Source organism: Nyctibius grandis, chromosome 14 (genome assembly GCF_013368605.1).
Source record: "Nyctibius grandis isolate bNycGra1 chromosome 14, bNycGra1.pri, whole genome shotgun sequence".
Lineage (NCBI taxonomy): Eukaryota > Metazoa > Chordata > Aves > Nyctibiiformes > Nyctibiidae > Nyctibius > Nyctibius grandis.
Genome location: NC_090671.1, coordinates 14,831,504 through 14,858,178, shown reverse-complemented (window position 1 = coordinate 14,858,178; position 26,675 = coordinate 14,831,504). Strand labels below are relative to the sequence as shown.

General features: G+C 42.3%; 2 protein-coding genes across 8 annotated transcripts in view; one reads left to right on the top strand and one right to left on the bottom strand.

Annotated features, from left to right (window-relative positions):
- Positions 1 to 586: 586 nt before the first annotated feature.
- ANKRD13A (ankyrin repeat domain 13A) lies at positions 587 to 15,294 on the bottom strand. Of its 3 annotated transcripts, none has more exons than XM_068412303.1 (16): positions 15,125 to 15,294; positions 14,404 to 14,482; positions 11,871 to 12,003; positions 11,612 to 11,736; positions 11,133 to 11,178; positions 10,289 to 10,432; positions 9,679 to 9,874; positions 8,523 to 8,589; positions 7,033 to 7,114; positions 6,239 to 6,297; positions 5,448 to 5,584; positions 4,930 to 5,087; positions 4,325 to 4,438; positions 3,432 to 3,583; positions 3,212 to 3,276; positions 587 to 2,516 (listed from the first exon to the last, which is right to left on the bottom strand). In XM_068412303.1, exons 4-16 carry the CDS (start codon positions 11,699 to 11,701, stop codon positions 2,318 to 2,320), a joined length of 1,509 nt encoding a protein of 502 aa, XP_068268404.1. In that variant the 5' UTR covers positions 11,702 to 11,736; positions 11,871 to 12,003; positions 14,404 to 14,482; positions 15,125 to 15,294; the 3' UTR covers positions 587 to 2,317. The 3 variants fall into 3 exon arrangements, with proteins under 3 accessions (XP_068268404.1, XP_068268403.1, XP_068268402.1); XM_068412302.1 differs by having other exon boundaries at positions 14,404 to 14,511; positions 15,179 to 15,197; XM_068412301.1 differs by having other exon boundaries at positions 14,404 to 14,511; positions 15,125 to 15,172.
- Positions 15,295 to 15,860: 566 nt separating this feature from the next.
- The window catches only part of GIT2 (GIT ArfGAP 2), a 31,731-nt gene continuing 20,916 nt past the window's right edge, over positions 15,861 to 26,675 (top strand). For 4 of the 5 annotated variants that reach the window (XM_068412982.1, XM_068412981.1, XM_068412979.1 and 1 more), the window contains exons 1-10: positions 15,861 to 15,990; positions 20,300 to 20,433; positions 20,984 to 21,096; positions 21,832 to 21,937; positions 22,303 to 22,389; positions 22,535 to 22,665; positions 23,788 to 23,882; positions 24,708 to 24,753; positions 26,139 to 26,190; positions 26,367 to 26,439. In XM_068412982.1, the coding sequence (XP_068269083.1) occupies positions 15,939 to 15,990; positions 20,300 to 20,433; positions 20,984 to 21,096; positions 21,832 to 21,937; positions 22,303 to 22,389; positions 22,535 to 22,665; positions 23,788 to 23,882; positions 24,708 to 24,753; positions 26,139 to 26,190; positions 26,367 to 26,439 (889 nt within the window). In that variant the 5' untranslated portion in view covers positions 15,861 to 15,938. The remainder of the gene's footprint in view (positions 15,991 to 20,299; positions 20,434 to 20,983; positions 21,097 to 21,831; positions 21,938 to 22,302; positions 22,390 to 22,534; positions 22,666 to 23,787; positions 23,883 to 24,707; positions 24,754 to 26,138; positions 26,191 to 26,366; positions 26,440 to 26,675) is intronic. The other variant, XM_068412980.1, reaches the window with a different exon arrangement.

Below are 26,675 nucleotides of genomic sequence, written 5' to 3'. Positions count from 1 at the left end.
GTTAACAGTACAACTGTTACCTGACAACGAAAGCTCATCCTGCACGTGGAGTGCAGTTACCAGCAGATATTAACAGGTAAATTTCAGTTAACTCAGTTCTGAAGAATATCTAATTTAAATCAAAACTCAGCCAGAGCAGCACAAGGATTTCCAGATTAAGCTCATCATGAATTGTTGTACACTGAAACAATAAAATACTTGTGTGTGTAGTGTAACACTGCAGCATCTTTTTCTTCCAGCACACACACAGGATCAGAGGCCACTTTTTAGCCCATAGTGTAAGATCTAAGCTAGGGTTTAAGACAAGCAGCACCTGTTTCAAGGTGGCAGGACCTTCTAGTTTAGCTAGGAGGAGGTAAATGTCACAGAAGGAAAAAACACACCCCACCCAAATTGTTTTACAGTCCCACACTAAGAAGCAGGAGCGTAACAAAACTTGAACTGAACCTGGTCAATATTCTAATTTACAGAGAACTATAAATATAAAAACCAGAACAAGTCAGCTCAAAAAAAGATATCCCCCCTGCCTTGTAACCTTTGAAATGCTTCATAGAAAAAAAAAAAAAAGCATTGTCAGACAGCTGGGTTTATAAAGGCAACAGCACTCTTTATTTCCACTGGAGGAAGAAAACCCCACAGTTTCATCTCCTCCCTCACACCTTTGTCAAGAGCTCAATGCAAGGCTTATTCCCTTTTTTTCCAACTGTGAAAGTCACAGTAATCCTCTTTTCAAAGCAAGATGCAATCCCAACACAGACCACTGCCACTGTGCAAGAAAGGCAACATTCCTGCAAACACCAAACAAGCGATTTAGGGATGCAAGCTGGATTATTAAACAAAACTGGTGCAGATATACCAGGACACTGAAGGCATTTTAATCATTTGCTATGTAAAACAATGGATTATTGGTTTAAAATAACCATCTCCCTGGTTATGATCAAGTCCATCTCATAGTGATTTTATACTGGTTAATAGCTGGTCACACAGACCCGCCCTGTTTTGCCCAAGGAACGAGTGCTGGATTAGGTAGCAAGATCAGACCATATGTACCATGGGTTCTTCACACTTCTGCCAGCCAGAACAGAGGAGTATTGCTCATGTTTGACTACTGTAAGGCTTTCCTGTGGCTGTACACCGTGTACTTGTGGAGTGCACTTGAGAGTCACAGTGTAAGTACTGTAAACACCGACAGAAGTGCAGATAAAATAGCTACAAATACATCATATGACGAAAGACCTGAGGAAAGCTGGTTAAAACATACTCGCAAATTGCTACAATACCCTTTTTATGAGTGTAGTCATATTGGCTTGCTTTAAAACCAATAAAAATATTCAGATAAAAAAATATATGTATTCACATGAAGGATGAGCATTTGAATTTTAAAAAGCAACACACGTTTCCCTTTCAGATGACAGAATTAAAACTTTTCTTCCAATAAGTACACATTAAAATTTCACCTGATTTTTTTTTCTGTTTGAATTTAGCACCCACACGCAGGCACGCACTCATGCACGCACACCAAGTGATCGCAAGAAGCACCTGTATCTACTGCTTATGTTCTTGCTGCCCTCTGACTATGGGAACTAGCTGGTTTTGAATCACTGCAGAAACTGCTACTTTATTAGACAAATGGTCCCATTTCAGGATCTAAAGTTTTACTGGCTACTTGTTTTGTCCTTTTTCAGAAAGCGCTAGTTTAATCTTGAGCTTGGATTAGCTGTTCAAGTATAAAATTATCCCTCTTAAGCAGGAGCACGTGATAAAAATCTCAGTAACTAGAGAAGAGAGAATCACATATAAACAAAACTAACAGAAAACATCTGTCAGCATGGTACACTGTCAGCACGAGGAGCTACCCTATGTGTGTATATGCATATAGATACTCTTCCGTGTAACAACTGGAAGAGACAGACAATGGCTTTGGATTATTCAGAAGTGACTAAGCAGATGAATATTTCTTTGGTAAGTAATGAAGTTTCCCTCCTGAGCTCCCCATAAATCAGGTTTTCAAGCTTTACTGCAATCCTATATCCTGATGCTAAGCAAAATTTCCAGCTGCTCTTCAATAAATACGTTCAGATAAAACCTTTTCCTTCAAAGCTAAGACTGCGTGGTTGGGGAGCCAAATGCAGAGTCCCATGAACTGAAACTCCCTCAAACGAAAATAAATCAGCTTTTTGTAGTTGATGATGACAACTTAGAAGGCAGGTGAAATGTTTACTTAAGCAATCCAGGAGTGGTCTTCAGACTGATAGCTCTGAAAGCCTTCAGTTTCATGCAGATTTGGCCATCCGTATTTCAGGAGATCACTAAGGCTTTATTTTTCCACAAGAGAAAGCTGTAAAACTTGCTGAAGCTCTGCATCTTCCTCTTCACGACGTTGCTTCTCCCGCTCCTCCTGCTCTCGGACAGACAACTCCATGGCAAGCTGTAAGTCTTTTTCAAAACTGGAAGGTTCGCTAGGGGTGCTGCAGTGTGAGTTACCCGAGCTTGTTAGATAGCTCTCCTGCAGTGCCCTGAAGGAGAAAAAGAACTTCAAGAAGTAAGAGAGACAGAGCCAATTTCTCATTTCCTGCAATGATCCTTCCTAGCAACTGTTTTCTAACTGCAAGCCTGAAAATCTCTCCCCAGAGGGCAGAAAGCAGTTTTCAGGATAAGAGAGCAGTTGTTCTTTAAAGGTAACATCATTTCCACGTACAAAAGAGCCAGGAGGATGCAGTTCTTTGTGTGCACAAAGATTTCTTTGCACTTAGCTGCAGGAAGGCCCCACAGATACCACAGCATATTCTCAAGGGTCCATTAAATACATGTTGCTGAGTTTTTAAGGATTACATAATGATTTTGTAAAGAAACAAGAGCTACCCTGAAGTGTGCAGCATCTGATAAACAAACATTCAACCCAGAGGGACCAAATTCACAGTTTTCAGAGCAGAACAGAAGGACTGTGTTTATTTGTTGGGTAAAGAACCTGTTATGTGCACAGACCAGTCCCAGAGCTGAGCTAAAGAGCTATGCTATATAAACCAGGGAGGCCCAGTTTGGAGTCTCTGCTTCTTGGAAAAGTAAACATTAGAAGCAGCACAAGAAAATAGACTTTGAGTTCTGTGCATCTGCTACCTACACGCACAAAAAATTGCAAAATTGCTTCACGCTACTGTTGGAAGTATTTTTGCTCTGAAAGAGCATGGCTGGACATAAAAAAATTAGTTACCTCTGATACTGTACGTTGAAGTCCTGTGAATATGCAACTGCTCCATTGGGATGCACCCCCTCTTCCTAGAAATGGGGACAGACAGACAATTCCACAGCAATTAACAGATCTGCAGTGCAACTCACTGAAAGGTACAGTGGTTTAATTCAGAGATGCAGCTATCACTGCATACAGTGTCAAAACTGTCACACCTGCCCTGCACACATTACAGCACACTTACTTTATTTCCACCAGATTCCAACAAACTCTGCTGAATGGCAAACTGCATGATCTCGTTATCTTCATCCTGCACGTGTATGTTCCTACCATCATCCTGGACATGGTAAGATTTGGGGATCTCAAACACTGACTGGTCAACCTCGAAATTAGCACCTGTAGAAGCCAAATACAGTTACAAACATGGCATAGTATATTTTTACAAGCTGTGACTTAGAAAATTCTAATGAATGTTTATGCATGACTAAGTTAACTCAAAAAATTCAGATAAATTACCTGGCTAACTATACTGACAGGCTCTGAAAGACTTCTGTGGCAAACAAGCACAGCAGCAAGAGACTATGCAGAGTCTTTCTGTAGGATGCTGGCAAGTCATACAAATAAACACAGTGTGCAGCAGAGCGCTAAGGTGGCTGAACTCTGACAAAAGCAGATGGGGAAAAAAAAGGGTTGCAAAAGATAAATACCCCAGTGGCTCTTCTGAGATTATTCCTAATGAATGGGTCTGCAACAGCCCACAGGACAGAGTATCGCTGGATGTATGCAGTCACGAGCACCCTGCTCAAACGTAATGCACTCTCTTCTGAAAGAGCATGCAGACTTCGCTGCCACAGCAATTTTGTATTCCACTTCCCACAGCAATAGCTTGCACCAGAATTTAGACCTCAAAATACTTGGGAAAGCTCGCTAGAGCCCAGTTTAGTCAGTTCGGCAGGCATGGAAGGGGCAGAATGGGTCAGTGTGAGCAGTATCACACACTCCAGGTCAGCTGTAATGCATTGCAGCTTCCTCTCACCCGTGAATGTTTCATTCTCTGCAGTTAACCCATCTCTCTTCTGCACGTTCCACTGACAGAAATGTAAAAAGATGCAATCACTGCATCTCTCCACTCCTTACCTGGATCACTCTGTGCACTTCCAACCATTTGTGATGATGTTTTGTCAGCTGTCCTGCAGCCATTGACATTTTCAAATGTAATTCGGGCGTTCAGCACGTGAAATAAGGGAATTTCTATTACAAAAAAAAGTGTACAAGATTTCTGTCAAAAGAGAGAACTCTCTCATTCACTTCCACACCTACAGCCACATCAAACCCTTACATGTTTACTGAATACATTCCACAAGCACCATCCCTAACAACAAAGTATGTAGTAACTCACTTCACCAAGAAGTTGCCCTTAGTCATTCTCACTCTCTCTCCAAATCTCTTATTTTATAGTAAGATTTGCCAAATCTAAGGCACTGAAGCTAAGAGGAAAGGGCTAGCAACAGCTCATTCTTACTGACATGATACTGTCTATAAAATCATACATATGTACTAGTCATTCAGAATTTGGATTCCATGATCCCAAATGTACACGACTGTATATCTGGGTTCTCAGTTCTAGATATCAGCGAGATGACTAGTAAAAAACTACCATGGTTTCTGTAAATATATGCTGCAAAACCAACAGAAAGAATGGAAATGGAGAAGATGCTACAATAAAAATTGCTAAATATTACCAATTTTGACAGGAAATCCTGGTGGAAATTCCAGAGTGATGAAATCCCTAAGTCTGGCAAAATGGGCACTAGTTCTGGCCATCAGATCGATGATCGGCGTGACTTGTTCCATAAGAGACAAGGGAAACTCTTCACTCATCCACAAGGTTGCTTTAAATCTAGAGAAAGTTGCATAAAAACATCCTAAGTTTACAGTTTATGAACAGATGCAAAGCAGAATACACAGCATCATCACCTGCTCCATGTATTTCAGAGTCTGAACAGTTACTGCTCTGAGAAAATAAAGCCCATTTCTGGTCAGACCAAAGGCCAAGCACAGGGGGTTACTAACAAGTTACAGCACTAGCCCAAATGTTTTCTTTGACTTAGTGGAAGAAGAATTAGACTATAGCTGAATACTTCAAGAACTCTCTTTTGGTTAATTTCGAAGGCTGGGGAAAACCACACTGGATATTTGTAAAAATGGTTTTTCAGAGATTAGATGACTGGGAAGAAATAGTTAAAATCTCATTTCTCACTTCTGCGTGCGAATGGTGACTTCTTTCGGTCTTCCTATGTCTCTACCTTTCAAATCAAATTCTGGGTCAAAGTATTCCTCTAGAGTAATAGCAGTAGGATTGTTACTTGCAGCATACTCTGTTGTCTTGGTCGTACTCTATAAGGAAAGAGAGAAAAAACCCACAAAAGTACAGAACAAATAGACAGTGGCTACTATAAGACACTTTTAAGTTACCTCCTGTGAAGTAATTAATTCTCTGTTTTAGACACCAGTGACACACAGCCACAAGCACACACATTTAGACTGCTTTCTGTTGAGGTTAAAAACCTCCAAGCATTTTAGAGACAGGAAAATCTGCTTAAATACTTTAAAGCCAGAAACCGACCAGAGACGCACACACAAGCTACAGCATTTCTAGGCTACGAATCCTTTATTAAAGGCAAAGCTTTGATGGGGTATTTTAAAGAAAAATCTCCAGATCCACGAAAGATCTGCACTGCCATCCTGATACAGAGCCAGCAGTTGGCACATCTGGTATCTACTTCAGTATGTACAGATGCAAGGGAGTTTCTAAAGCCATATCGAAATCATTATCAACACATTTCAGAACAGCAGAGGATAAGAAGGTACCTGCTATCCATACAGAGCATTTGAGGGCTTAACACAAAAACATCCTCAGGGAAAATTTAAACCTCGTAATCAAAATTGCTGTAAACCTAAGGAAACAAGAGGTGATTCCACACACCTAGAACTCCTGTTGGCACAGATCTCTGCACTGCAGTGACCTGTTTGGACATCAAAGACACTCACCTGAGCACCATACTCATGCTCCACCGTACCCAGAAATGATTCCAGAGGGTTCCTGTCAGCTTCAGGTAACAGGAGGAAAAAGCGAAAAAATCTATTACTATTAATTAGCAGTAAAATTTATGTACACACGAGGCTAACAAGCAAGGCTTCTACCCCAAAGCGAAGTAAGCTGTTCACATCTCCTGTAAGCTTTATGGCAAGCCCAGGACCTAAAGCTGACGGTATAAAACAGGTACAATACACAGAACAGAGGCAAAGATTGTCAGTGGTTTCCTTCATGAGCAGATAGCTGTATTATTCGCAGTGCCTCTCCTCCTGGGCCCCAGGGTAGGCCAGTGAAGGGCAGTGTTTCCATACGAGGTTACTGGCTGGTCACCCCTTACTCTAGTTTAAATGCCAGAAGAAATTAGTGCACCAAAACAAAAAGTCCAAGCAAACAAAGGCTACATAAATCTTGTAATCATGGCCCAAGCGAAGTAAAGGCATGAACACATTCCAGAGCAGGAAAAAGCATGGAAAAGTGCAGCTTTTTAAAACTTTCAATAAACTTCCAACAGCTTTGAAGGGCTCTTCTTTCCTCCAAATACAGCTAGGATAAACACTGGTTTATTTGTAGGCTAGGAGTCAAGTAATGAGCTACCTCGGACACACAACATGTGAAAGTAAAGCAGGGCAAAGTCAGCAAGAAAAGTATTTCCCTTGTTTATTTGCCCAGTTCTTCTGCAATCACACAGAGGAGGTATCAGCGAGCCAAAAGGTTCTACTTATTTCCAGTTATCCTACAGGAAAACTACCTTTATATCTTTTCTTCTCCTCTTCTGTTAAATGTTCTGTTCGGATTTTTGTGACGACATTCACGTTGTTTGCAATGTACACCTTTAAAAAAAAGGTACAAGGACAAAAAACAAAAAGCATCAGAGGTTAAAAAAGAGAGTTCTCTCTAGTAAAGCACCATGTAAAGACAGAATAAAGCAGCACGGATCTGCCTCTCACTGACAAAGACCTTAATCTTTAACATACTGGTGATCAACAGGAAATGCTGCACTGAGATTTTTCTATTCGCCTCGGTGTAATGGAAACCCTGCATAACTACAGGCTGGAACTCCATGCCACCTGCTGGGCAAGCTGGTAACACCAGAAACCCTGCAAACCACACCACAGTATCCCCAGACAGCATTAATCCCGCAAGCATCCTGTGCCGAAAGAATGGCAAAGGAGTTTGGTCATCGCCTTTGATGGCAGCAGAAGTCAGTCCTTCAGCCAAGCTCTTGGAAAGCAGATTTACACGGTTTTAAATACACTTTTGTAACCTAACTAAACTGACCTCAGAACTAGACAGGCATTTCCAAGCTTGCTGGAAAGAATTCCCACCTGGGCAGAGATTTTAAGATAGAATGGGGAAGGAAAGTCAGACAAGGCTATTTCTAAACAGAGGTCACCCATAAGACCTTCCACGTGAAATTTAGCAACAGTTTGATCCTGCAGGAACACTAACAAACCCCAACGTCCAACTGAATAGTCCTGCAGTCTTATGAGAAAAACCTTCATATAAACATAGATCTACAAGCTATTCAGCTTTTATTCTTCTGTTAAATGAAATTACAAAGTGTAGCTTATTGCACAAATTCCAAAACCTGGACTAAACATAGACTTATGAATCAGGGAAGTTAATTCTTGTGATTCTTAACTTAAATTCCTAAAGCAGTAAGGCTGTAAAGCCATCTTCAAAAATATTTCACTGAGGTGAAATGGAAGACAAAAACAGTGTCACATGGAACAAATCTCATCAACTGTATGTCTCATGAGCATGGTCAGGGTCTGTAATTCACCAGCAGTCTTTCATTACTTGAATCCAGGATGCAACTCATGGCAGCAGAGGCTGTTATTTCCTTGCAATGCTGTTACCAGAGAGTGCTTGAGGCACTTCACCAACGGGTTCCTTGTCTTTTAAACAGCAAAAGAATGACAACATGCAAGAATGAGTTCAATACCAGTATTTGGATGGGAGTTCTAGCAATTATGCTGAATCTTTTGCCCCTCTTCTCCTGAAATGCTTTGATCCTCCCTCTCCCCTAAAGCCCCTGCTGACATTCCTGCATACAGAAACCATCCCTCCCACAAGCCTGGCATCTTCGAAGTGCCTCACTTCTGCCCAGTTCTGCTGGCAACACAATAAAGTTCTCCATGGGAAGTTTAAGACCTGAAATATTCAGGAAATAAAGGCAAAACACATTCACACTTCCATTAGCTATGAGACTTCTTAATAGAATAGAACGGGCTTTACCTTTGCTTCGTAACCATTCACGCTTTCCGCTTTTTCTGTCCTCCATACCCAGAATCCAGATGTGGTTCTGACAAAAAGTGAACACCACAAGCGTCTGTACAGATGCATTTCTACACAATCCCCAGCCTGTTTTTCTAAAATTGATTTTAAACAACATTTGATAGGTTATTTAACACCAGATAAAAGCACAGGTCAATCCATCCTCACACACGCCTATCACAAGAGGGCTGCCAAAGCCATGGTGCTTCTGTTCTTATGAAGTCCATGGTCAAAGCCCAGAGGCTCAGACAGGGATTTTATATTGACATGTGGATACTTGAGCCACAGAGGAGGATGACAGCCTAAAAATGTGCCAGATTATTTCGTTTGACAGCCTGGGCATGGCAGCTTTTAACACGCAGTTTAATTTCAAAAGTAACCTGTCACTGCAATTTGGGGAGCTGGATGGCAGGAATACTTCTGTCTGGAAATCTTAGCTTCTGGATGTGTAGATGCCACAGTTACTAAGGCTCAGTGAACACCACAGGGACTGATTCTGGGCAGCTTTGAAAGGGTACCAAATACTCAGGAGAAAGATGCTGGAATTATACATCCCACTTTGAAAACACTTGCTTTGTATGATCATGGGGGTGTCTTACTGCACCACAGAGCACTCCAGAAGGAGCTTCATAAAAAGGACTGTTTGAAATAAGCTGACAGATACCTGGATAAACACACATAGTAAACAAGGAAGACAAATATGTGTCCGTGGAAAGCCACACTATACAGATATTTTTATTTAAAGTATTCATGTGAGATTTGACTGACTTAGCTACAAGATCCAAGCTCTTGCCCATGAGTTTCAGCACTGTACACGTAGATCTGGGTGAAATGCAAACTTGTAATGAGACATTAACACTGATCTCACACCAATAATGAACTGGAAGCGTTCTGCAAATCAGTTCTTTCAACTGGAAACTTTTTGCCAAGCAACAGTGGGAAGCTGACCAAGCCAAATTTCTTACCTAATGGTATGTGAAGTTTAAAGCAATTTCACATCTAGCCTTAGACATTTTTTTACCAGGGCTTTTGAGAGTTTGTCTTTAAAGCTTTATTGCAAGTACGATCATCCATAACCTTGAAGTGTTTGTTTGTTACAAGAAACTTTGTCTCTTACCTTTCAAAAGCAATATTTTTTGTATCAAGGCACGTATTAATAATTGGAGATGTAAGGCGTCTTTCCACATCTTTCCTTTTTGGTGTCATAGATCCCAATGTCAAACGCTTCATCTGTTGGGAAATCTCAAAACGCTCCGTTGTAACAAACTTATCATCGTGATTTATCTCAATTAGTTCTGCCCAACCTCCAGTATCTGTTGGAAATGGTACATCTCAATCCAAAAACTTAGCGACAGTATTCCAGATTGAATAACTATATACTGTATATCAAATCATTCACTGTATTTTGCACTCAGCTAAGATAAAATTTGGAGCTGTATGTAAAATTATTTTTTATTTGGGGGGCAGAAAAAAGTAAGTAAGATTGAAGTCAAATTTTAGTCCTGTTGCCAAATTTTGACCTTAGATTTACTCAAAGAAAAGAAATTAAGCCATTATGTTAAACCACAAAACAGCAGCTCTATGAGACACTTATGGAATATATCTATAAAACTTTTTAAAAATTCACTACTCAGCCTCAACAGGTCTTTTTGAGCAAAACTGGGGTTTCTCATTGTGGCTGACATAGTGTTTGGTGATCAAGTGTGCAGATAGGCTAAAATATTTACCTTCTCCCTTGAAAATCAAACTACGCCTTCCCCTCTCCCAGCTCATATTTTCAAAGCCCAGTAAGGTGATATCAACACGCAGCTTGGCACCGCTTTTCCAGATGCGGCAGACATCACTTGGACAGACTCTAGAAACCAGTGGGACTATAAAAAAAAAACGAGAAAAACATAAATATAAAATATTCAGGAGACTGAGTGCACAGGAAGTCTGAACTCAAGCAGAAGCTGTATCCCTGATACAGAATTGCTCAGTACTATGATCATTATTCCAGAGGAGGTGAGATACTGATGATCCTCTTTAGCTTTAACAACGACCAGCTTAGGGACAAAACCCACCAACTTGAAACTAAAGATGAACGTGTAAAGGAAAAGACATTATTTCAGACTAAAAGATGTGAAATGGCACCAACCCCATCTCCCAGCAGTCTAATAGTTAGCTGTTTGGCAAATTAACTCAAAGGTAAAGACCTAGTGTTCATTCCTTTAAAAGAAAAGCAACTACTTCCCAAGTAGTCTGTGCATCTATATATGAGATACATACCACTGTCTTAATCATTGATACCCAGAGACAGGTAAACAAAACCCCAAGAAAAGTTTTCAGCAATTCTAAAAATGGCTAAAGTCTCCATTAAAAAAAAAACAACCAAAAAGCCCAACAAACCAACCAAATAAACAGGAAACAAAGAATAATTGTGCAACAGAAATAGAAGAGGCTATTCTGAGAGGTGAAAAGGTAGGTATTCTGGGGAGCAGACATTTCTCTGCATATCTTTTGTGACATCTGTCCATAAGCAAGTCCCTTTGTCTACAGTTAAAAGGAGGTAACAATGACCAGGATTCTTACCCCAGCTAGTGAACTCCCATTTCATTTCCACATAAAAGTCAGGAGTCTGGAAAAGGAAAATACTTTATGATTACTTCATGAAATAGTTTTAATCTAACATTCAGTACAGCATTTCTCGTGAACATTTTAGGTAAAGGAAAACAAAAAAGGAACAGAACTCAAGACATGATAAATGAACACTAAAAAAATGAAATTGAAACGAACAAACACAAAGACATTGGCCTACCACTGCTGCTTTCCAATGAGCTAATTCTTCCTTATTTTACTAAAGGAGCTGTAACACCACCAAGATTCAGCCTCCAATGTTGGAGCTGATGACTAAGGATTTCAAAGTAAAGTCAAGGAAAAAGTCTCCATCTCCCACAATGCTATGGAATATGCAAGTTGAAACAAAGAACACAATTTCCCATCTGATTTCAGTTTACTTAACTTGTGTGAGAACTACAGTCTGGAGTAAGAGGTTTAAACTAAATAATTACCTCATTGATCTTTTGGAGTAATTCAGGAACTCCTCCAAGGGTCATAGAGGTCTGCTGGTAGTCCCGATGCTGCAGAATCATTTGTACCATCTCTGGATCCCCTGTACTAACAGCTTCATGTAAAACTGAAAGAAATCCAGACACGAGCTAGTTTTTGTTTGCTTTCTGAGCAAAATACACAATGTAAAAGCAGTAAAAATACAATATCTGCAACTGAAAAGTATTAACACACGACTTCTGTTTTCCAAGTTATCTTTACCTGTCCATCCCTGTGCATTCTCTTTAGTTACATCAGCCTTGTGCTGAAGAAGGACTTTGGCAGATTCTATGTAACCCAAGGAAACAGCAAGGTGCAACAAGGTCCGGCCTCGTGGATCCCATTGATCAACATCCTGTTGAGTATCCGAGAGAGAAATAATGCTGAAGTTGTTCTGTCAAATGCAACTAATCAGAGCACACTGAGAAGAGTTTCTACAAACAAAGCCTGTCAGTAGTAATGCAGGAGTCAATATTCCCTGGGTATTCCCACGTATCAGTCTGTGGCACGCAGCCAGCCCAGTTTTCAAACACTACTCTGCTGTCCTTCTGCACTCCGTACAGTGCAATCTTGCTTCCCCACTGAAATAGAGAGAGAAGCAGAACAGGGCCTATAAAACTGACAGTAAGAACTGGGATAACTTTAAGACACGACTGAGTTCTTGTTGATGCTTCTCATTTCTTTTTCTGTCGTTACTTCCCCTTCTGTCTCCCTTCAGAAGGGATCTCTTTCAGGAGAAGCCAGGAGTTGGAGTCTGTGTACATTGCACCGTGGAGAGTCAACAGCCGAGGAGATCAACAGAGGGTTTAACATTATACAACTTAATGGGGAGGGGAGGAGGAAAAAAAAAGAGGAAGTAACAGGGCATACAACACCAATTTTGTACAGCACTTTTTGAAAGTATAGAAGCAAATGGTATTTTACAAAGCATCCATTTGACTGACACACACAGCACAATGAAGAGTGAGTGCATTCTGTACAAGTCACTAAAAAATGAAAACAAAACCAAACAAACAGACTACGCAAGCATAAATACCCAAAACATGCAAGCACAACATACTCATACCTTACATATTTTTCATTATTAGCTTAGAGATTTGAAACAGAAGAGCATCTATAACTAAAGGAAAAGGGGAAAGTCAATAGCAGAATAAGGAAGGAAAGTTATTATGCAAGTTAACACGGTTATCTGACAGCATTAAGTTGGAAAGCTCACACACAAAGTAGGGAAAGCTTCATTTTAAAGCATTCTCTTTTCATGTCTGTGGTGGAATACTAATTAATTTGCTTCCCCACTTCCTACAGCTCCAATGCCTACTGCACTCACAGGTAAAGGACTCTAAGGCGTCCCTCCCAATTGCTTTTGCTGCTGTTAACCGGTCACCACACGTCACACCCGGCATTTGCCAGACCAAGTGCAGCTGGCAAGTGTCTTTTGATTCCCTCACTCACCCCTCCGGCAGCGAGAAGCTTATCCCAAGGAAGCAGGAGGAAACATATCTTTGGAATACTTTAAGAAAATAAGTTATTGAAAAGCAGATAAAGGAAGTAAGAGACCAACATATTCCATCTTAAGACGTTGCTCATTTCCTTACAGTATGAAGTGTTTGAGGTAGGAAGCATCACTTCACAGGTGTGGGTGCTAACCCAACTGCAGTCTCAGACTAACAAGCAGCAGAATGATCCTTATTTAACTGCAAACTTTCACAGGTGAGAATGTTATTGAAACAGAAATAAATACACGGAAGCAACGTGCCAGTAAGGTTAAAGATTTTGTTAAGGAATAAGATTACATGAATTAGATAAAAAGTAACTGCATTCCAAAGATTATCCTAAAAATAGGGCAGGGGCATGCTCTAAGCAAGCATTAGTAAGTTGTGGTGTACCGTTAGCATTGCAGATGATAATCACTAGTCAGGAGGTGGCACAGCTGATCTTTGGCTCATATACTTGTGGTGTCAGGTATAATGTAATTAATATGCTCTGCTTCTGCAAACTACACTCCACGCTAGCGAATGTCAGAGCTTTTACACAGCACCTCAGCAAGACGGATGTTTACTGCTGGAGCTCTGCTGCAGCTTTTCAGGCCATTTCCTTATGTCATTACTATTTCTCGCTCAGCCGTCCCAGAGAACGAACAGCTTTGTATTTTTCTATTCTACACCATAGAACAATGATCCATTTTTTTTTTTTACCAGAGATGCTGAAAACATTCCAGCCAGTATAAAAACGCTGCCCCCACAGTCTTGGACAGCAACGAAGCCATAAGAACTGCTGGTCCTCAGCAAGCTAGAGGCTGGTTTAATCTTCAGCAGCAGCAGCCACCTTCGCTGCACGTTGACTTCCCATTAAGTAAGCAGTATTTATTGCTTTTCTGGCATAGAAAAAAAATAACATCCATCATATCTGCTCCTCCTGATCTGTTTCAATGACTCCTAACACTTTCTACAGAGCTACTCTGCAACCTACACCCAAATGCTCTGAGAACGGCTTTACAGATAAGAAGTCAACGTTCAATATCTTATGTAACAAAAAGTATATTCCTACACCTTCTTACATCACTCCCGCAACCACAAATAAATAGGTAAAGAAGCGCAGCAATCCCACAAGCCCAGCAAACAGACCTGGCAGCACCATTAAGGTTACTTCTTCCTAGTAAGCGAGGGGCACCGAGCCCTGTACCACGGCACAAGGTCTTTTGGGGCCACCAGCCCCACAGCAGCCCCTCCATCGCCCAGCCAGGCATCGCGGTTACCTTGTCCTGCAGCTCCTCGTCCAGCCGCCTGTAGTCATTATTCCAGACCAGGACGTGCAGGGGAAATGCGCTGCTGGCCCTGCCAGGGGAACTCATCATGCCACACACCTGCAGGAGCGGGGGAAGCCGGGTGCCTACCCTCACTGTTCCCCCCTCTTTGTTTTGGAGACCCCAGATTACTCAAGCCTTGTCCCCTTGGGCTTCTCCTCTCTCCTGGCACCCACCTGCCCCAGGTGGTGGGGGGAACACTGGGCCACAACCCCCTACGAACCCTTCACCCCGCTCCAAGGGGTGCCCCATGCAAAACTGCGCTCCTGGGGGTCCCCTGCTCCTGGGCACCCCCCTCAGCCCCACACCGCAGAGGGTCTCCTCTGCTCCTGGTGCTCCCCTCAGCCTCCTGAGGGTCCCCTGCTCCTGAGCCCACCCACCCACAGCCTCGGCCTCCAGGGGGTCCCCTGCTCCTGAGCCCACCCACCCACAGCCTCGGCCTCCAGGGGGTCCCCTGCTCCTGAGCCCACCCACCCACAGCCTCGGCCTCCTGAGGGTCCCCTGCTCCTGAGCCCACCCACCCACAGCCTCGGCCTCCAGGGGGTCCCCTGCTCCTGAGCCCACCCACCCACAGCCTCGGCCTCCAGGGGGTCCCCTGCTCCTGAGCCCACCCACCCACAGCCTCGGCCTCCTGGGGGTCCCCTGCTCCCCTCGGCCGCCCCCGCCGCCTCACCCCCACCCCCGCGTCCCTCCTTCCTGTCTCTCCAGGGCAGCGGCTGGGACGGACCACAGCGCGGGGGGGGAGGCTCCCCCTCGGTTCCCCTCAGCCTGCCGCCACCGGCCAGCCCGCGGAAAGAGGAAGTCGCTGCTCCTCACGCACCCTACCCCCCCGCGGGCGATCAGATGGAGCGTCCCGCCTGCGAGCTGCCCCATCGCGCCAGGGGGAGGCAGCGCGGCGTTGGGCGGGAGGCGGCGCTCGGCGCTGGCTGGTCTCCCCCCAGCGTTGGTTTCGCCCGCTCGCTCTGTCGCGGAGCGGGGCGGGAGCGCCCGCCCCGCCGCCGCCGCCATGTTGGGTGAGGGCAGGGCGCGGTGGAGAGCGGCCTCTTCCGCCAGCCTGCAGGGCCCGGCTTCCCGAACCTCGTTTCTCCCGGCTCCTCCTCTGCCCTGTTCGGAGGGAACAGTAAGCAGGCCGGCGCAGTCACTTACGGGAGGTCTCTGTCCTTCCCCGCAGAAACGCAATGCTTCTGTGAAGCGCCTGAGGCGGGCGTCTGCCAGGGACAAACATGGCCGCCCCGCGCAGGCTGTCTACCGCCCTTTTGCCAGGAGCAAAGATGGCGGCGCGGGGCCGCCTCGCACCACCCGCCGTTCGCCTGCGGAGCGCGGCCCGGCGCTGGCGCACGCAGCTTGGTGAATAGCTCCGGCGGCGTAGCGGGCGGCGCTGCCGTGCGCCTGCGCGCTGCCGCCTCGGCTCGGCCGCCTGGCGGGGGCTGGCGGCGGGGACCCGTTAGCGCGGCAGGAAGCGCCCGCTCCCGCCGCCGCCGCGCACCATGTCGAAGCGCCTGAGGAGCAGCGAGGTCTGCGCCGACTGCAGCGCCCAGGGTAGGCACCGGCGGCGCCCGGGGGCGCGGCGAAGGCAGCTCGGCGGCCGGGCGAGCCCATCCCCCTCTCCTCACACCGGGCAGCGGCGTTTCCCCCCTTCAGGCGCTGAGGGGGCGCGGGCAGGTGGCGGCCGTGAGGGGCGGGAAGCGCGGGGCTCCGCCGGGCCCGCAATGGCCGCGGCCGCTGGGCACCTCGGCGCGGCGGGGGGCTCCTGTCAGCGGGCCACCCCCGGGAGCGGCCCCGGCTGCCCGGCGCGGGGGGAGCGCGGCCCGGGTCCTGGGGGAAGGCCGTGCTCCCGGCGCTGTGCCGGGGGTGTCACCGCCTCGTAGCGGCCTCGTCGGCGGGGAGCCGGTTCTGCCGGGTTTGGACGCGTTTTCAGCGGTTTTGTCCGCTCTTTCTGAAGGACCCGCTCTCGTACCGAGCGGTGGTGCGCTCAACGCTCCCCTCAGCTCGCTGTCGTTAAAGCGCACGGGTAGCGCGGCTGTCACCGCCGTGTCGCCCCCCGGGCCGCTCAGGTGGGGCGGTCAGCGCTGGGCCGGGCCCGCCCGCAGGGACCAGAGCTTCGGGGAAGGGGCTGGGGGCAACGGCCGCGCTCTGGTCGTGAGTAAACCTGGAGCTCCTCGGCCGCGGAAGGAGGAAGGCTTACTTAAAGAAGTGTTCCAGTCACAGAGCTAAAAGGTGGGAGGAGGGTGTAGGTTGTGTCACTGAAAGGAAGAGTGGCCATTTCGGGGGACTTGTGAAGATGAAGATGACTTTGGAGACGTCCCGTATTCTGAGGGTCAGGGGGAAGTAAGGTTTGGATTGGAAATGTTCGGTGAGCAGCATAACGTTCTGTGTTGACATGCACGTTGTCTGATGCTGCAGATCAGTTTGGGACCCTGTTGAAACAAGTCTTGTTTTCAGAAAGTTGCATCTCCTTTTCTGAGCCTCTGTAGTTTTGTTGTTGTTACATTTGAAACCGTCCAGTTAACTTTTTTTTCTTCTTTAGCACCTGTGTATATTTGTTGTCTTTCCTTTTCAGAGTTATTTTGTGTTCTGTGCTGGTTCTTCCAATATAATTACTTATGTACATACTGAAATGAATTAAAACACTGTAATGTAGAGAACGTTTGAATGACCAGATGGTGTGATGTGGGAGAGGGGATAACAACTTCTGTAAAATGGAGCTTCTGTTTAAAAAAAAAAAAAAATAGAACTTCCAAATTAACTCCCAGGGAGTTACTTCTGTCTTCGTAGAACTTTATTTTCACAATAACAGCGCTTCCATATCTTATGTAGGCAGTTGTCCCTATCTTATACAAGGTGGCATATCTGCTTTTAAACATCAGTGGTGTTAAGACGCTGAGATAAAGTTGTGTTACTGTGTTTGTGTTCGTGAGGCTCGTCAGGACTATGCAGTGTATCAGAATCACTATTAGGGTGATCTTGTAAGCCAGCCTTTTGTTGTGCTGTGACATTGTAGCGTTGTCAGATATTTACTTGACATTGGTGAAGAAACCTGCGGGCTTCAACGTATATAGAAGGAAATCTTAATTTAATCCTTTCTTAAATAAAAAAAAATCAAACCTTCTTTTGCTTAAACTGGTGAGAATTTGTCAGAGGGTGTTTGGGAGCTGCTACGTCTGCAGCTGTGTCAGGAGAGCTGGGCGCACTGCAGCCTTGTCACCCCGATCGGGTGCAGCAAGTGCAGAATGCCTGACTGCTGTAGTAATTACTCCTCGCCCCTTGGACTTCATTGATATTACGTGAGGTGATTTTACGTGTGCTTTTCTGGTACACTTCCTATTCTCAGGCAGGAGTTCACTGCTCACGCTCGCGGTTCGGCCTTGTCTTCATCACACGCTTCCTGTTTTGAATCGCTCTGCCATGTTCCTGAAAACAGATTTGGCCAATCTTTCTAGCTTCTCCCCTGTTGTATTTTGGTATCAGCTTGAGCATATTTTGATTGTGTCCCTAATTGGATGTCTTTTAAAAATTATTCAAATAAATTCCAGCACAGACTCTTCATTAAATTAATTTTAAACCTGAGATACCAATTTTCCCGGACAGCTTGCTGCCTGTATCTTCAGACTATCTAACACTGTGTTCCTTCTCCCTTTCCCATCCCCACCTGTTACTTGAGAACAAGTAAATGGTACTATTAAAAAAACTCCAGAAGTTCAACCACTGTGACTCAGAAAACAGGTTGCCGTGCTTAACTTCCCCTTGCTTTTTGATCAGTCACTCTCCACCGTGCACACTGTCAAATCCACTCTGTTCCACACCGTTTATGCTTCTAAGCTGGGGCCTGAGCTGCTCTTGGTCATCTCTCTGGCCTCCCCAACACCTGGTAGGAGCAAAGAGTGTTCTCCTGGCCCGTTGTGCTGAACTTTTCAGTTACTTTCCAAATCTTTTTTTTTTTTGCTTTTATTGTCATCTTTTTTTGCAACATACCATCCACCTTTCCAATGGTGCCAATTTTTGGCAGATTCTACATAGACTGTTTTATCAGTGTGATTTCTTTTGAGTGTATAAGCTGAAATTACAAGCAAGGCCTCAGCTTTTTTTTCTTCAGAAGAATTTTAAAGCCCTGTTTCTGCTATGAAATGACCAAATAAACAACAGCTGACTTTGTCATGGCTAAATGGACGTTGTTTGGAGCCGGTTAAGTTAGGTATTGGGATGGGTGTAAAGAAAAAAACCTGATGGTGACTGTTAGTCAAAAGAGAGTGAGGCTCACAAGCAGCCCATGGCTAGTGATTGAAGCAAGAGATGTAATGGCTTTCAGAAGAATCCGATTAGTTTATGAATGAGTGTGTGATAAGGTTGTCTGCAATGAAAAGGGACTGGACTCATTAATCTGGAAGGCTGCCTCCAGTCGTGGGTTGTTAGGTTAGCACTAATGCATCTTGTCTCGTTATTATTTTTTTCCTTCTTAGCAGTGAAAGTTGTTAAAATAATAGAATGATTAATAGGGAGGTTGCGTGCTTGTTGTTAACTTGTTTTTTAAATTAGGTTAGTTTTTTTTCTGAAGTATATGCTTTAATTTGGCTCTGGGCTGTGATAGTTATCATCTGTGAATAGATGCTCCTCACGGCCCGTGGTTCGAACAGGTTTGCCTACATTGCCTTCAGCACACACACATCAACTCTGCTTAAAGACCACAACTATGATCAGATCTCATGTTTCAGGGATTCAGTAAATTGATTGCATGGGTCAGAGAAGACTTCTTTTATGATGCACGATTGCTTAGATGTATTCTGACAGGATGCAGAAGTGCTCTCATCAGATACCAGGCTTGTGTTGTACTCACTTATTTAGCCTCAAATGCATCTCTGGATTTGAAATTAAGAAGAATTTTCCAAAATAGAAGAGATCTTGAATTCCTTTTTCTTTCTCCTGGCATGTGCTAGATCTGAAGATCTGTCTTGCTACTCAGTCGCCTGTTGCTGCAGGGTTCTTGGCACGTTGAGTTTCACACGTCACTGACAGAAAACTGGGGTTTCTTCTGAAGACTGAGCTAAGAGCAGCAGAGGGACCTCAGTTTTATTCCTATTGTGCATATATGTTTCAATCTGATGTCACATTCCTACTTGGTTTTATACTTTTTGATGTTTGAAGCTACATAATAGCTAGTATATATTATTTACTACTTCACCTTCCATCAATTATCTTTCTGGTTTGCTTATAAGATGGCTTCAATTTGGATCTCTTCAGAGTTGAAGTTAATTTGCTTGACAGTTTTTGATTTTACTGAGCCTTTAACTTGACATGTATGTGTAATGCTCTTTTTTTTTTTTAATACTGTGACACTCTTGGGTGTTTTTATTATTTATTGTGGAAATCAGGAAACATTGTAATAATATAGAACTGAAGACTGAGTACTGCGTGAAAAAGCATAACTACTGTTACCACTTTTTATTTATAGACTTCTGAGTTTTTCAAAAGAGCAGGTAGGTACTATGGTTAGAAATATTTTTTCAGGACTCCAGTAAATGACAAGTAAGCACTTCAAGAAGGTAATAAATTTAGTGTCCTGACACTTACAGAGGAAAGTATTTTCATAGGAAGAACTGCAAACAGTGGGGCTTTTTTCAGAGTTCCCACAGTGATCTCCTTGCTGTCCTGGGACCCCTCCGTCCCCAGTAAGTGCGAGGACTGTTATTTCCCCAGCATCCAGAGGCCCAGCAAGGTTGTAACATTTACAAGCTCATACAATGGCGAAGCAGTAAAGCTAAGGTTAGAAGGCAGGGCTCCTCATTTTAGACTCTATGTTTCAAATACAAGGTCATGTTGCCTTCTGTGTTGTAATTAATGTATTCTTTTTCAGATCCGTGTTGGGCATCTATAAACAGGGGGATTCTGATCTGTGACGAGTGCTGTAGTGTTCATCGAAGTTTGGGGCGTCATATCTCTCAAGTGAGACATCTCAAGCATACACCATGGCCTCCAACTCTGCTGCAGGTAAAAAGTAGAACTGTGTCTTAATTCAGTAGAACTAGGTATATTAATTTTTTTAAACATTTTTAATGGAATTTAAATCATTAAGCTTTTGTTTGAGGGGGGCTGGTCCTTTAAAGCTTTCTCTTTCTAAGTTAGTCTCCTTTTATTTCTCTTGTTTTGCTATGATGGGCCACTAAAATCAGAATTGTCTATGCATTTTCAATTTGATACCTTTGTTTTGGAAGGTCACCTTCAACTTTTCTTTCAGAATTCTGCAATGCATCTGCTTCAGCCTAAATTGTCAATATATAGCAAGCCTCTCTTTTCAGTAGAGCTTCTGTTGGGCAGAGTAGGGAATTTTAAGGGGATCCTTATTACATTCCACATAATAACCTCCTAGGCATGTGCCTGGCTCTGATGTCCCAGCAGGTTATGGATGCTGGCACACAGAATATGAATCTCTGTTGGCTTGCTGTCCGCTTGAAAATCATTACAGAAATTTGATTAGTCAGTCTGTGCAGCTAGCAGCAAAATTTCTTTACTGCCTGTCTGTATACATTTTGGATTTCAGATGGTTGAAACGCTGTATAATAATGGTGCTAACTCCATATGGGAACACTCGCTGTTGGACCCTGCCTCTGTTATGAGTGGAAGGCGCAAAGCTAGCCCACAGGATAAAGTGCAGTAAGTGGAAAATTACAGAATTTTTATTTTTTAGAAGTGTGATTACTTTATTCATCAGTGACAGAGGCAGTAAGGTATCCATGGGAACCGGTGTATATTTTGTTGCTGGAAGAGAACGGGAGTAACCTAGTTATTTGTTCACTCACTTTTTATTTTTTTTTTAAATTTCCAACTATTACTTTTAAAAAATTTATTGCAAAAATGGAAACACATTGCTTGAATTCTCTGACCTATTGATTCCTGACCTCTAGCTTTGAATAGTGAGGCCCTTTAGTTGTACTTGAATCAAAAGACTTTTAATTCTCATGCCACGTGCTTCAGTTAACTGAATGCTGAAAATAAGATTGAGTTTGGTTGGTGAATTAAAAAATGAGAGAAGATTTCTGTCAATGAATATGGTGCTTCATTTTAAAATGCAAATGCATATAATAAGTATAGATCTTAAGCTGGCATAATTTTAAGTTCACTGTTTACTTCTGAGAAATAGACACTACATCCTAGAGTCTGCAGATATTTTGATGTTTGTAACAGAAGTATGCTCTGACTAGTTAGACAATCAGCACTCTGTTTTTTTAATGAAAATATTTTTCTGTGTCTAACTTTGCTACTAGTAGCATGCAAAGAATTAGTACAATCTTCACTTGTGAATTTTCCTTTTTCTAGAGCATCTGTATTATTGTGAAAGCACTAATATTTGTTTTCTTTCCCTTCTGTTGCTTGGATTTCTCTTTACAGTCCCAATAAAGCAGAATTCATTAGAGCTAAATATCAAATGTTAGCATTTGTTCATCGCTTGCCATGCCGTGAAGATGACAGTGTCACTGCCAAAGATCTTAGTAAGGTTAGTATGTCTTTTCTGGCAGTCTGCAGAAGCTACGACTTGTGTGTGATGGAACAGGGAAATCTGGATGAATTAAATGAGTTGCTTTTGACTTGAGATAACTATTGCTGTTCTTCAGCACTATTATGTAAACAAATACAGCTTGACATCAACTTGAAGCCACTTTTTTTTTTTGGTAATATATATGGATGCTGGAGATGTGGATGGTTGAAAGGCATCAAATTAGGTTAACATGGAGAAAAATGTTTACACAGAACAGCAGTAGCAAGAATTCTTGCATACCTGTTTCTAAAAGCATGGCTGAAAAAACAAATGCTGAATCACTTATTGCCACTGTATTAAATACAATCCTACTTCTTTTTCAGCAACTCCATTCCAGTGTGAGGACAGGGAATCTGGAGACGTGTTTGCGGTTACTCTCCTTAGGAGCTCAAGCCAACTTCTTTCATCCTGTATGAACACTTTTCTCTTTATTTTGATATACAGTCAGTTCTTACAGTTCATAATATTTATACTGATTTCAGCCAATGCATATTATATTTTAATATTCTACTCAGACCTGTTGATTAAGTAGATATTTTTCTTAATAACTTATAGGAGAAAGGAAACACCCCGCTCCATGTTGCTGCTAAGGCAGGACAGACTTTACAAGCAGAATTATTAGCGGTTTATGGTGCTGATCCTGGCACACAAGATTCCAATGGAAAAACTCCAGTTGACTATGCAAGGTAGAAGGCACTGACATATGTGATGCTCTTGTGTATTAACTGATGTTCATAAATCACCTGATGAACCTGCTTAGATATGTTTCTGTCCTGAAAATAATTTGACTGTTAAATACTAATAAGTACTTTTTCCAGAAAGAGCAAATGCATAGAGAGTATAAATAAGCATTTTCATAATTTCATAGCCTGTAGTCTGGATGCTTGAAACAACAGTTGTGATCTCAATGAAACAGGCTGTGCCAATCTAACAGCTCACAGAAAAGTAATCTGTGGAGAAGAGTTTCTGCAAGCTGAGTAGACTCCAGGAGGGCAGATTAACTAGGGAATTGCTGTAGGAAAGCGCTGGACTGCACAGATGGGTCAGGGAGCAGGGGGTGGAACCAGGGTTTTTAGTGGCAGTGAACTGTTAGATGCATCCAGTTGCACCCTGAGGAAAGCCTACCTTTGGAAAGGCTCTAGGCTTCCCAAGGGCAGACAACATTCATGTCAAGAAAGATTAAACGTGAATGTCTCTGCTGTTCATTTGGGCAGTGATGAGGCACTGCAAGACCTGCAGCACAGCGTTGGAGATTTTTTTGGTGTTTATGTGCAAAATTGGACATTACTGATCAACTAGAAGCTGCACATTTGTGTAAATAAAACCTCTTCATTGCTCTGATTGCTTTTGAATTGAGGCCGTACGTGGAACCTGAAGGCTGAATAAGTTCACTTGGTTGCAGAACACAATATGCCAGAATACTTCTGTTTCTCAATGCTATTAATCAAATGTGAAGTTGAGTGAGTTTGCTGCATGAGCTCAGGAACTCTCTAGAAAATTGTAAATAATATGTTCAAAATAGTCTATATAATCTGGTTTTTTTTTCAACAGCAAAACAGTAGGCAAAGGTTTTCAGAGTTTTCACTGACTCATTTTGGGGAGTTCATAAAAGTTAGTCTACAGTTTTTTTGCTCACTGGAGGATACTCTTGAAAATCCTGCTGTGAGACTGTGCTGTGTTGATATGCTCAAACTTGTGCAGTGTTGAACAGTGGCTTGTACTAAATCTCTTTCTCTGACTATTTTTAATTTTTTTCTATGTCTCAAAAGGAGTAACTAATGTAACTTTTGTGTGTGTGTGTAAACCAGACAAGGTGGGCATCATGAACTGGCAGAGCGCCTGGTGGAAATTCAGTATGAGCTCACAGACAGGTTAGCTTTCTATCTCTGTGGCAGGAAACCAGGTAAGCAGAAAAAACTACACTCCGAGGTCTTTCAGTGTTAGTTATAGGACAGTTCAGACTATGGTATATAATGTTTGTGTCAGTGTTACTACACTTTTTATGTGCATTTCAAATATTCTAATATTATATAAGTTATACAGGAAGAACTAAAGAAAGTATAAGATGTAAGATTGGTGATAATGTATTTAAAATTCAGATAAAACTGCAGGATTTTAAGTATATTTAAATTAAAAATTAAATTCCTTTCTTTTTCCACAAATATGTGTTCTATAAACGGAATACCACTGAAAGTGTGGAGAAACCTACATATAAGATCAGATGAGTGCTGTTTAACTTCAAGGGGTGAATTGCAGGGAAAATACACATTTTGTGAATGTTGAATAGACTGCAGGAGATACTGTAGAAACTCGTCTAAGTAGTTTCTTCTTATTGAAATGCAAAAGCAGGGGAGTATTCAGTGAAATGGGCACCTTTTGAAAAGTCCACTTAAAAGTTTTTGGCCATTAGGTGCCATAAAGGCACATATGTTAGAACTTAATTTTTTTTAAATGTAATTTTAATACAGTTGATAAGCCTTAGTTGGAATCTTTGATAACACCAGGAAATTGTGGTAGGAATCTTCTTTTAAGACTTGCTAGCTTCCTATAATTGGAAATTGAGTAATTACATGCAAGATAAATTATTCTATTTGCCTGTTGCATATATTCTTGGGTTTCTCATTACTGTGTCTTATAGTAAAACTGAATGCCAGCTGTATATCCTGACAACACTGAAAACTATAGTCCAGTAACAACCTATTAAAGTGCAATTTGTTTTCAACTCTAGAGCATAAAAATGGACAGCACTTTGTTATACCTCAGATGGCAGACAGGTAAGTTGCTGATTCCATGGCATGTCTGAAAACATGAAAATAAAAAAAACCTAGTGATTAAATTTCCTTTCCTTTCTGAAACAACTTTTAAGGTGGTTGTCATCTAACTTTTTAATGTATGCCTTTATCAATCTTGGAAGCTTTTTTTTCCTAGGAAGAATATTGTAATTTAAACAAAATCAGGAAATCATAGGAGTTTACTGTATTTGTTAAAATGCAGGGGGAAGGTGAGACAATTTTGTTAAAGGAACACACATGAGGATTGCTGGGAAACACATTTTGTAAATAATGCAAGGACCAATTGAGTTAGTTTCCTGATACAGCATTTTGAAACTAATACTTGCAAGAAAGCTGCATTTTTCTCTGAAAATATTTCTACTTCTGATCATCTGAGTGCTTTTAACTTTTGGTTATGATCAATGAAATTGTATTTATAGAAAATGTATTGAGTATTAATCATAAGTCCGTATTTTCCTTTTATTGCTATGCAATTGGAAATAAGACGGCTGTAAGTAAACCACTGTTCAACTTATTGCTTGCAAAATTTCTATGAAAACTGTAATAAAAAATTATAGAAACCACGTAATAGTTGGTAAAATACTTAGTGTTAACATCTGTAATTTTTTTAGATATGCTGTGTTTAGCTATTGGATAAAGTACTGTGTATAGTCAGTGCAGAGTATTTTGCAGAACAGAGTGAGTATCATTTGCCTCATTACACAGAGAAGGAAGTTGACATGCAGGGAAAATGACTTGTTCAAAGATGCTGCTCAGATTGCAGAGCCTGCATACGCCCTGACTGCCTTACCTCTGCCTGATGTCCTTTGCTGGTCTTTTTCTTTTTTTTCTTTTTCCTTGTCCAGGTGACTGCCTACACAAACCCTCTGTGGTGTTAGTTAATCCTACAGAGGTTTTATTTGAGCCTTTCCATCCTTGTAGGTCAGGGGAGTCTTCCCCTGGGTGATATAAATATGGCCTCAAAATTTGTCAGCTTCCTGATCTGTGGCTTTTATGATAAATACTGTTGAACTGCACAATTTTTATCTTGTGCCTCATGTTCAAGGCTGGAAACTAGTAGAAGAGATTATTTACTAATCAGTACAGAATAATTTTAAGCATGGCCCTATCGCTGTAGCCATTTGCCAGTCTGATGGTCACCTACCTCCTGCAGAGTCCAGTGGAACAAATCCTGTGTGTTAAGAATATCCTCATTGGTATATTAGCAATACTAGTAAGATCAATGTGTTAAAAACTGCATTAGAAACATGAAAAGGTTAAGGAGTTTCAAATAAAAGTGACAATAATTGAATTATTGAAATGTAGAATTTATGTTTAAGCAAGCTATTAAATGCTGTAGATGTAATAATCACTTTTTGTTTTCATAGCAGTCTGGATCTATCAGAACTTGCAAAAGCAGCTAAGAAGAAGCTTCAGTCTGTAAGTAAAACTTCCCGTGTGCTGTGTGACTATGCATGGCTGAGAAACAAGTAATCATATCGGCTGAAACGCAGCCAGGCGAGAGCGCAGAGTTGTGCTCTTATACTTCCTATGTTATAGAGGTCTTATTAGGTTTTGTTTATTTTCAGGCTGTAATTATTCTCTTCTACCCTTAGCTAAGCAACCACTTATTTGAAGAACTTGCCATGGATGTGTATGATGAAGTTGACAGGAGGGAAACAGATGCAGGTGAATGAAGCTTTCTGGAATGTGTATAAAATAAATCTGATTTGTGATGTTACAAGATGATAGTGCAAGCAAATGTGCAGTTTAAAGTACTTTTGTATTCAGTAATTACTGATAATGGTAGTTTCTTTGTCTTGCATTGTCTGAAGGTGACGTTAATTGAAAAAATCTGTGTTTTTTACAAAGTAGAGAATCCTCTGGGGAAAAAAGCCTTCCTTTGAATTGATTGTGTTTGCGTT